This window comes from Engystomops pustulosus, chromosome 10 (assembly GCF_040894005.1).
Source record: "Engystomops pustulosus chromosome 10, aEngPut4.maternal, whole genome shotgun sequence".
Classification (NCBI taxonomy): Eukaryota; Metazoa; Chordata; class Amphibia; order Anura; family Leptodactylidae; genus Engystomops; species Engystomops pustulosus.
Window position 1 is genome coordinate 4521991 of NC_092420.1, and position 11627 is coordinate 4533617.

Sequence of the window (11627 nt, forward strand, 5' to 3'; positions counted from 1 at the left end):
ATGGTTGGCCCCTGTAACGCGGGTTATATTATGGTTGGCCCCTGTAACACGGGTAATATTAGGGTTGGCACTTTGGCATCTCAGTGTAACGCTGAAAATCGTATAACATAAAAGTGGCCATGTCGCCCATGTCAACCAATCATAGCTCAGTTAACATTCTACCAAAACAGGTTCATAAATGAAAGCTGTGCTGTGACTGGAGCTTCTCCTCGTCCAATCACGTGGGGTGGGAAGATGTAAACAAACCGTAGGGGCGTAGCCTCCCTCCTGTTTCCGGAAGCGTCTCTATGGACACGTGACGTCCCTGGAGCAGTCTGTCTGATGTGCTGGTTCCTGACTGGACGCCCAGGAGGCCACGTGAAGGGATTGGTCCAGTCAGCTAGCAGAGAAGCCGTGGGCGTGTCATGTCCGGGTCCGCGGCCTATCAGGCGGCGGGGCGGGGCGTGTCCCGGAAGTGTCGGGCCAGGGATGCGCTGGTGGTCGGCGGTGCTGGGGCTGCTCGTGCTCCGGCTCGGGCTGCACGCTCTGCGGGGCTTCATCTCTCCGCGGACGGCGCGGGCAGCGAGGTCGGGACGGGCGGGGCCGGTGTGCCGCACGTCGTACGGCCGCTTCCACCTCGGGGACGAGTATGGGCGCCGGTACAGCTCCTTCCCGGCCGGGCTCCGCCGCCAGATGCGGGAGATGGCGCGGGGGATGTTCTCCTTCGGCTACGACAGTTACATGAGATTCGCCTTCCCGGAGGACGAGCTCAACCCCATCCTGTGCCGGGGCCGCGGGCCGGACACCGGGAACCCGTGAGTAACCGAGGGGAGAGGCCCGGGGGGTGCAGAACAGTACAGATATATACACGTCATACATGTACAACCGCCATACTGTGCACCAATACATATATACACCCGCCATACTGTGCATTAACATATATACACCCGCCATACTGTGCACCAATACATATATACACCCGCCATACTGTGCACCAATACATATATACACCCGCCATACTGTGCACCAATACATATATACACCCGCCATACTGAGCACCAATACATATATACACCTACCATACTGTGCACCAATACATATACACCTGCCATACTGTGCACCAATATATATACACCCGCCATACTGTGCAACAATACGTATATACACCCGCCATACTGTGCAACAATACGTATATACACCCGCCATACTGTGCACCAATACATATATACACCCGCCATACTGTGCACCAATACATATATACACCTGCCATATTGTGCACCAATACATATATACACCCGCCATACTGTGCACCAATACATATACACCCGCCATACTGTGCACCAATGCATATATACACCCGCCATACTGTGCACCAATGCATATATACACCCGCCATACTGTGCACCAATGCATATATACACCCGCCATACTGTGCTACAATGCATATATACACCCGCCATACTGTGCACCAATGCATATATACACCCGCCATACTGTGCACCAATGCATATATACACCCGCCATACTGTGCACCAATGCATATATACACCCGCCATACTGTGCACCAATGCATATATACACCCGCCATACTGTGCACCAATGCATATATACACCCGCCATACTGTGCACCAATGCATATATACACCCGCCATACTGTGCACCAATACATATATACACCCGCCATACTGTGCACCAATACATATATACACCCGCCATACTGTGCACCAATACATATATACACCCGCCATACTGTGCACCAATACATATATACACCCGCCATACTGTGCACCAATACATATATACACCCGCCTTACTGTGCACCAATACATATATACACCCGCCATACTGTGCACCAATACATATATACACCCGCCATACTGTGCACCAATACATATATACACCCGCCATACTGTGCACCAATACATATATACACCCGCCATACTGTGCACCAATACATATATACACCCGCCATACTGTGCACCAATACATATACACACCCGCCATACTGTGCACCAATACATATATACACCCGCCATACTGTGCACCAATACATATACACACCCGCCATACTGTGCACCAATACATATACACACCCGCCATACTGTGCACCAATACATATATACACCCGCCATACTGTGCACCGATCCTTCATGCTGTATACACTTCTATATATTCTCCATATGGTGCTCGGATCCCCATCCACTTGCAGATCTTCCATATGGTGCTGGTTGTCTTCATACTGTTAGTCCCCTATATACAGTTTGTGTCAGTTGGCACCATATGGCCGCCCTCTGCCCTCCGCAGACATCGCCCCCTAATGGCAGTGATTGGACACAACACACAGATAAGTTATTTAGGGGGAGATTTTCTGCAGAGGTAAAACTGTTGTAGTTGCTCGTGGAGACCAATCAGAGCTCAGCTGTCATTTAATAAACTGCTGTGGGAAAATGAAAGCTGAACTCTGATTGGTTGCTATCATGCTGGTATGCAGGTCAGTGCATTACCTGGGGTCAGGTCAGTACACATGATTGGGTGTTGTGGCCCCGCCCTCTATGGGGGTCTCTCGGCCTTCGGGGCCCCCGTTAATCCCTTTGACTGTGTTGTTTCAGTTCAAATCTTAACATCAATGATGTCCTTGGGAACTATTCTCTCACCCTGATCGATGCCCTGGACACCCTGGCGGTGAGTTACCCTCTTCCTCCCCGTTATCACTGGATACGTGTCCTCTACTCCGCTCACATCCAGAGCTGCTGCAAACAATGCTCTGTAATCCGTCCCATACCTATACAGCATAGCCAGAGGCTGCCTGTCCTTCCTGGGCCAGCAGGGGGCAGCAGAGATGTAGTCTGGGCTCCTGGTAAGATGCTGGTGATTGCAGCTTTGGATGTGAATGGAGTTGAAGCGGATAAAGTAAAGAATGTGCAGGATATCCCAGATTCTACAGAACTCCCCACATTATCGGGGGGCACCCGGAGCGGTAGCCCTCAACTTCCTGGGGCTGGGGGGTCCATTACTTGTTAACCCTTGTGATTCTGTTCCCAGGTCATGGGTAACACCAGCGAGTTCCAGAGAGCCGTGCGCCTGGTCATCGACACCGTGACCTTCGACAAGGACTCCACCGTGCAGGTGTTTGAGGCAAACATAAGGTGAGTCCCTTAAAGGGGATGATTACACGGCTCCTCCGCCTCTAGGTGCTGGGATCTGCTACGACTCTACAGAACAGCAGCTCTGGCTGTGACTGGAGCAACTTTTCCCTGATTACTCCAGTCACAGCCGGAGCTGCTGTCAGAATGACCCTTGTTGTGTTACTCCTCATACTCCGGTAGTAACACCAGTCTGGAGCACATTCTGAACGCAGCTCTGGATGTGAATGGAGTATAAGACTTCAGTGTTGAGCATTGGGGAATCACTTGGTTGTCTGTGTCCCCCGTGCAGGATTTTGGGGAGCCTCCTGTCGGCACACATCATCCTGACGGACAGTAAGCAGCCGTTCGGTAACATGACGATCAGCGGTTACGACAATGAACTTCTGCACATGGCGCATGACCTCGCCGTGCGCCTCCTTCCAGCCTTCGAAAACACCAGGACGGGAATGCCTTACCCCAGGGTGCGTGACGGGGGCGCTATCAGTGTAACGAACCCTCAGCTGTGTACACACAGATCCCTCCCAGCCTAACCTTATCCTCTTGTGTCCAGGTGAACCTACAGAAGGGGGTCCCACCCCACAGCCTGAACGAGACCTGCACAGCGGGGGCCGGCTCCCTCCTGGTGGAGTTTGGGATCCTCAGCCGCCTCCTTGGAGATTCTACCTTTGAGTGGGTGGCGCGGCGCGCTGTACGGGCGCTATGGAGCCTCCGCAACAATAACACGGGCCTTCTGGGTAAGGGACACTTATGTATCTCCCCCCCCTCATCCCTACAGTCAGTGACAGCGGCAGGGTCACTATTCCTTCTTCTCCAGCCCTGGCAGCCATGATGTCTCTTCTCTTGTCTTATACGTCCTCCTCTCTTGCAGGGAATGTGGTGGATATCCAGACCGGCCATTGGGTGGGGAAGCAGAGCGGGCTGGGGGCCGGCCTGGACTCCTTCTTTGAGTATCTCCTGAAGTCTTACATCCTGTTTGGGGAGGAAGAAGATCTGCACATGTTTAATGAGGCCTATAGAAGTATCCAGAACCACCTAAGGAGGGGGTATGCACTGGGGGGGGGGAGGAGGGGGTATGCACTGGGGGGGGGGAGGAGGGGGTATGCACTGGGGGGGGGGAGGAGGGGGTATGCACTGGGGGGGGGGAGGAGGGGGTATGCACTGGGGGGGGGAGGAGGGGGTATGCACTGGGGGGGGGGAGGAGGGGGTATGCACTGGAGGGGGAGGAGGGGGTATGCATGCAGGATGGGGGGGGGATATGCACGCAGGATGGGGGGGGGTATGCACGCAGGATGGGGGGGTTACGCACTCAGGATGGGGGGGGTACGCACGCAGGATGGGGGGGTACGCACGCAGGATTGGGGGGGGGGTACGCACGCAGGATTGGGGGGGGCGCACGCAGGATTGGAGGGGGGGCACGCGGGAAGGGGGATGGGGGGGTACGCACGCAGGATTGGGGGGACGCACGCAGGATTGGGGGGGTACGCACGCAGGATTGGAGGGGGGGGATGTGTGCATGCGGGATGGGGGGGGCGGCGCTATGTACGCAGGAAGAAGGGGGTATGCATGCTTTAAGGGGGGGTTTGAATAATGACTGATGCTGTGACTTCTCCCCAGGCGGGAATCGTGCAATGAAGGTGAGGGGGATCCTCCGCTCTACGTCAATGTGAATATGTTCAATGGGCAGATCATGAACACGTGGATAGACTCTCTCCAGGCTTTCTTCCCCGGCCTCCAGGTAGCGGAGCTCTTGGTGTTATTGTGAGTGTAAGCTCTTCAGCACAGCTCTGTATTGTACGGCTTGTTTATTCCTTGCAGGTTCTGAAAGGTGACATAGAGGACGCCATCTGCCTCCATGCCTTTTACTATGCAATATGGAAGCGATACGGAGCCCTCCCCGAGAGGTACAACTGGCAGCTGCAGGCCCCCGATGTCTCCTTCTACCCACTCAGGCCAGAACTAGTGGAGTCCACCTACCTGCTGTACCAGGTGATACCTCCCTGCACCACCACTAGGGGGAGATCACTACATACACATTATACACCACCACTAGGGGGAGATCACTACATACACATTATACACCACCACTAGGGGGAGATCACTACATGCAGATTATACACCACCACTAGGGGGAGATCACTACATACACATTATACACCACCACTAGGGGGAGCTCACCATGATTTGGGTACTGTGGATTATATGATGACCGCCCCTTCTGCACTTTGTAGGCCACTAAGAACCCCTTTTACCTCCATGTTGGGATGGATATTCTGCTGAGCTTGGAGAAACATGCCAAGGCTGAGTAAGTGTTGTAGGATCACACTGTTGCTTGGCATTTGCCTTTTTGGTTTGTTAATCCTCTGTTGACTTCTCACAGGTGCGGTTATGCTACATTGCATCATGTGGTGGACAAGTCACAGGAGGATCGCATGGAGAGTTTCTTCTTGAGTGAAACCTGCAAATATTTATTCCTGGTAAGCAGGGGCCGGCTCATGCGGGGGGTCATGCTGACGGTCAGGATGGGGGTGCTGACCCTGTGCACGTGCTGTGGTCAGGATGGGGGGGGGCTGACCCTGTGCACGTGCTGCGGTCTCCCACCAGCAGCTGTCACCACCTTGTATTTCCTCTCTTTTCAGCTGTTTGATGACGAGAATCCGGTGCACGCAACGGGCAGTAAATATCTCTTCACCACCGAGGGGCATCTCATCCCCCTGGACCCCCGCTTCAGGAACACAGCCTGGAAAGACATCTTCAACCCCAAGGAAAAAGCACAAAGCAGCTCCGAAAAACTGTCCCAGACTAAGCTGCGCACCGCCAACTCCAGCACCAACGTGAGTGGTGGCCCCTGAGGTGGGAGGGGGTGGCCATATATGCTGCTTCCCCTCACAATTTAGGGAATTGTTGGGTCTTCCCTTACATTGGGCAGAGCAGGGTTAATGGGAGTCCTTCACCCTCATTAAGGGGAGGCCAGAGGGTGCGGCTGTGTTCACACTTTGCGTATCTATTGCGTTTTGGAACACAACATCTGGTGCTCACGGCTGATTCCTGGGTGTGATTTGGTGATTCAAAACGTAATTGCAGTGCAAGGTGTGAACGCAGCCTGAAGGTTATGATACAGACGACCACGGAGCATGGAGCGGTCCTACCGTGTAGAGCATCCGCCTCCTAAAGCCTCCACAGAGCAGCATAAGCTTATCTAAGGGATGTTCCAGGGATATATCGGATCGCTCAGCCATAGCAGGGTTGCCTTTCAGATTCAGAGGGTCCAACATCTGCTGCTCCAATCCATCAGCTGTCTGACGCAGTCACTACGTTGTACTGATCACCACTGACGCAGCCTGTGAGGTCACGTCTGTCACATGGCCTGTCTGCAGTGATCACCACTGACCACAGCCTGTGATATCACGTCTGACACGTGGCCTGTCTGCAGTGATGACCACTGATGTAGCCTGTGATTTCACGTCGGACACGTGGCCTGTCTGCAGTGATCACCACTGAAGCGGCCTGTGATGTCACGTCGGACACGTGGCCTGTCTGCAGTGATCACCACTGAAGCGGCCTGTGATGTCACGTCGGACACGTGGCCTGTCTGCAGTGATCACCACTGAAGCGGCCTGTGATGTCACGTCGGACACGTGGCCTGTCTGCAGTGAATGCTTATCAGCTGCACTACCAAGCACAGCCACTATACAATGTATGTCGCTGTGCTTGAACAGTGAATGGTAACACTGCAGTCCAATCTGTTGGGGAGAAACATAGCATTAGTATTTATTGGAGCAGGAAGCAGTGCTGCAGGGTAAAGCATGGCGGTGGCCTCGTCTATGTAGTACCCCAGACTCCTAGCGTGTAGCTGTGTTGTAGTGCAGAGCTGCAGGGTAAAGCATGGCGGGGGCCTAGTCTATGTAGTACCCCAGACTCCTAGCGTGTAGCTGTGTTGTAGAGCAGAGCTGCAGGGTAAAGCATGGTGGTATCCTAGCGTGTAGCTGTGTTGTAGAGCAGAGCTGCAGTTTCTGTAGTGTAAAGCATGGTGCAGCGGTGTGACGCCCCTTCTCTCTGCCCCACAGTGTTACCGGGTGCCTGCAGAGCGTCGCTACTCCTTACCCCTGAAGAGCGTCTACATGCGGCAGATCGATCAGATGGTCGGCCTTCTATAGCGTCTGAAGGTCCTGGAGATGCATCGAGAGCTTCCAGCATGCGCAGGGGGAGATCCTGCCCCCCGGGGGGCTTCTCGGAGGCAGCGCATGATCCTCAGGGACTGTGAGAACTTCACATTGTCTTCCAAAGCTGCTAAAATCTCTGAACTTTCATCCAAGGTCATGGAGTTATGTCACATGTCACATGATGGGTGGAGTCCCCCTTTAACTCCTGAAATGCTCTTTCCACTGAGAGAAGTTCTGCAACTTTTCCTTTTTTTTTTTTTCCCCCACATTTTTTAGGATCTCTGCTTGCTGTCACTAAAGGACATGTTCTTGTTTACATTCAAGCCTCCTTCCCAGAGCTGACGGTTTGTTCCAGTTGTAGATTTCCTGCGCTGATACATTGTATCAAAATTGAGTGTTTGCAGAAGCCTTAGAATTGTAACAGACCCTCAGCTGTGCGAAGTTATCTGATCAGAACGAGGTCTTCTATTCGCTGACAGTGAGCGGAGGAATCTAGAAGTTGCAGACTCGCCGTTACACCTCGTCCTGTCGCTGACATTTCCCCAATGATTTTTTTTTATTGCTAAGTTGCCAAACTGACTGCGTTGGATCCTGATCCTGCGTATTACGGGACGAGATCTTCCAGTCTCTGACTTTTTGTCAAATCTCAAAACAGGCTTTGTATAGAGAGATTTTTTTCTTAAAGATGTTGACCTGCATGGGAGCTGCAGTACTCAAAACGGGCACAGCTCAGGGTTGGCGCCCTCTGCCCCTGGCTTCAGGTACCGTGCAGATCCGGGCGTCTCGCCCTCTGATCACATATAAGTGATGATTTCTCATCATTTCTTGCTTTCGACAATTTTAATATTTTTAATATATATATATTTTTTTGATTGTGCCGCCATCTGCTGGTCAGAGGATCCGGCCCCTGCTATCGGATGAATGTGTGCAGAGCTCATTGCCGCACGTCCTTCCCATCCGAAATGTGAACTGACATCATTCAAACCAATTTTCTGTGTCTGGTTAGTTTCATAGATATATCTGTATAGTAGTCGGAGCTCTGTCATCCTGATACAAAGCTCCAAATCCTCTCCTTAGAGCAACAGAACTTAATTATATCACTTCACCTTCCAGTAGGGGGAGCTCTGTGCACGCCGTGTATCTGCAGCCTCCACTAGGGGGAGCTGTGTGCACGCCGTGTATCTGTAGCCTCCACTAGGGGGAGCTCTGTGCACGCTATATATCTGCAGCCTCCACTAGGGGGAGCTCTGTGCACGCTGTGTATCTGCAGCCTCCACTAGGGGGAGCTCTGTGCACGCTGTGTATCTGCAGCCTCCACTAGGGGGAGCTCTGTGCACGCTGTGTATCTGCAGCCTCCACTAGGGGGAGCTCTGTGCACGCTGTGTATCTGCAGCCTCCGCTAGGGGGGCTCGGTGCACGCCGTGTATCTGTAGCCTCCACTAGGGGGAGCTCTGTGCACGCCGTGTATCTGCAGTCTCCGCTAGGGGGAGCTCTGTGCACGCCGTGTATCTGCAGCCTCCGCTAGGGGGAGCTCTGTGCACGCCGTGTATCTGCAGCCTCCGCTAGGGGGAGCTCTGTGCACGCCGTGTATCTGCAGCCTCCGCTAGGGGGAGCTCGGTGCACGCCGTGTATCTGCAGCCTCCGCTAGGGGGAGCTCGGTGCACGCTGTGTATCTGCAGCCTCCGCTAGGGGGAGCTCGGTGCACGCCGTGTATCTGCAGCCTCCGCTAGGGGGAGCTCTGTGCACGCCGTGTATCTGCAGCCTCCGCTAGGGGGAGCTCGGTGCACGCCGTGTACATGCATCCTCCGCTAGGGGGAGCTCGGCAGTAATAAGTGCAATGCATATACAGTCTGTGCTCCCCCTAGTGGAAGCTACAGGGATAGTTATGTTGCTTTATGCATAAGATTTGGAGCTTTGTATCAGAAAAACTGCGCTCTTGCTGCCGAAATGATATCAAGATTTTTATTTTTATGACTAATTTCTAATATATGAACAAAACAGAACTGAGGGGTTTTTGGGCTGGAGATTCTCTAACAGAAGTATTCAGGGATAATCCAATATATTTTTTAAAAGTTTTTTTTTTAACAGTAAAAAAAGTCTTTTAATAAAACTATTCATGTATGCATTTTACTGTATTGTTGGTGCTGGGGAATACAGCCTATCCCTCACTAGAGAGCAGCGGTGTCATCACTGAGAATACAGCCTATCCCTCACTAGAGAGCAGCGGTGCCATCACTGAGAATACAGCCTATCCATCACTAGAGAGCAGCGGCGCCATCACTGAGAATACAGCCTATCCATCACTAGAGAGCAGCGGTGACATCACTGAGAATACAGTCTATCCATCACTAGAGAGCAGCGGTGCCATCACTGAGAATACAGCCTATCCATCACTAGAGAGCAGCGGTGACATCACTGAGAATACAGTCTATCCATCACTAGAGAGCAGCGGTGCCATCACTGAGAATACAGCCTATCCATCACTAGAGAGCAGTGGTGCCATCACTGAGAATACAGCCTATCCCTCACTAGAGAGCAGCGGTGTCATCACTGAGAATACAGCCTATCCATCACTAGAGAGCAGCGGCGCCATCACTGAGAATACAGCCTATCCATCACTAGAGAGCAGCGGTGTCATCACTGAGAATACAGCCTATCCATCACTAGAGAGCAGCGGTGCCATCACTGAGAATACAGCCTATCCATCACTAGAGAGCAGCGGTGCCATCACTGAGAATACAGCCTATCCATCACTAGAGAGCAGCGGTGCCATCACTGAGAATACAGCCTATCCATCACTGAGAGCAGCGGCGCCATCACTGAGAATACAGCCTATCCATCACTAGAGAGCAGCGGCGCCATCACTGAGAATACAGCGGCGCCATCACTGAGAATACAGCCTATCCATCACTAGAGAGCAGCGGCGCCATCACTGAGAATACAGCCTATCCCTCACTAGAGAGCAGCGGCGCCATCACTGAGAATACAGCCTATCCCTCACTAGAGAGCAGCGGCGCCATCACTGAGAATACAGCCTATCCCTCACTAGAGAGCAGCGGCGCCATCACTGAGAATACAGCCTATCCATCACTAGAGAGCAGCGGTGTCATCACTGAGAATACAGCCCATCCATCACTAGAGAGCAGCGGTGCCATCACTGAGAATACAGCCTATCCCTCACTAGAGAGCAGCGGTGCCATCACTGAGAATACAGCCTATCCATCACTAGAGAGCAGCGGTGACATCACTGAGAATACAGCCTATCCATCACTAGAGAGCAGCGGTGTCATCACTGAGAATACAGCCTATCCATCACTAGAGAGCAGCGGCGCCATCACTGAGAATACAGCCTATCCATCACTAGAGAGCAGCGGTGCCATCACTGAGAATACAGCCTATACATCACTAGAGAGCAGCGGTGTCATCACTGAGAATACAGCCTATCCATCACTAGAGAGCAGCGGTGCCATCACTGAGAATACAGCCTATACATCACTAGAGAGCAGCGGTGACATCACTGAGAATACAGCCTATCCATCACTAGAGAGCAGCGGCACCATCACTGAGAATACAGCCTATCCATCACTAGAGAGCAGCGGTGTCATCACTGAGAATACAGCCTATCCATCACTAGAGAGCAGCGGTGTCATCACTGAGAATACAGCCTATCCATCACTAGAGAGCAGCGGTGCCATCACTGAGAATACAGCCTATCACTAGAGAGCAGCGCTGGTGATATAACTTGCAGGGATCTTTTCCCCCCAGCAGGTGGCGCTGTTGTCCCTCCCCAGATCTTAGTTTGGTTCTGATGATGTCACTGCTGGAGTGTAATCGATGATTATTGTATTATGAAGTGGCTGCTGCTTCCATTGTTCTCTCCCCGTTGTCTTTATCGCTCGCTGCATTGATCCGGAATCTTCTCCTTTGTAGAGTTTATGTTGTTGTTGATCCGGACGATTGTACTGCAGAGAATGTTCTAGAAGGGAAGAGAACGTGATGAATCTCCACACTGGATAATCTTAGGATATTAGGGGGGGGGGGTGTCTTGGTTTCTTTCCTCGTCTCCTTCGTTCAGTCTCCGCAGTTTGGATTCTGTTACTTAGTTTCGATATTTCACAAATGTAAAGAAGCTGTAGGTTTCCATGGATACGGAGCAGGAGGAGTAATGAATCCTATACATTATCTGGTGTGAGGAGCGATGACCCCCACGACCAGCCCCGGACACCGCAGTCTCTCTGCTTGCTGTCAGTGAATGGGAATGAGCTTTCTAATATCCAGAGGTTACAATGTATCTGTTACAGTGTATCGGTGCAGGAAGGAGTCCAGGACAGAACGGCTGATG

At 52.4% G+C, this 11627-nt stretch overlaps 1 protein-coding gene across 1 annotated transcript; it reads left to right on the plus strand.

The window, feature by feature from the left end:
* Window positions 1–250: 250 nt before the first annotated feature.
* On the plus strand, window positions 251–9406 carry EDEM1 (ER degradation enhancing alpha-mannosidase like protein 1). The gene is made up of 12 exons (XM_072127904.1): window positions 251–794; window positions 2589–2661; window positions 3022–3125; window positions 3415–3586; window positions 3676–3859; window positions 3994–4168; window positions 4740–4860; window positions 4941–5111; window positions 5354–5427; window positions 5503–5599; window positions 5762–5956; window positions 7190–9406. Exons 1-12 carry the CDS (start codon window positions 322–324, stop codon window positions 7277–7279), a joined length of 1929 nt encoding a protein of 642 aa, XP_071984005.1. The 5' UTR covers window positions 251–321; the 3' UTR covers window positions 7280–9406.
* The last annotated feature ends 2221 nt before the right edge of the window (window positions 9407–11627 follow it).

Coding starts and splice junctions, on each gene's coding strand:
- EDEM1 (XM_072127904.1), top strand. CDS start 322: ATGTGCTGGTTCCTGACTGGACGCCCAGGAGGCCACGTGAAGGGATTG. Junction 3,860..3,993: donor CAATAACACGGGCCTTCTGG/GTAAGGGACACT, acceptor CCTCTCTTGCAG/GGAATGTGGTGGATATCCAG. Junction 4,861..4,940: donor CTTTCTTCCCCGGCCTCCAG/GTAGCGGAGCTC, acceptor TATTCCTTGCAG/GTTCTGAAAGGTGACATAGA.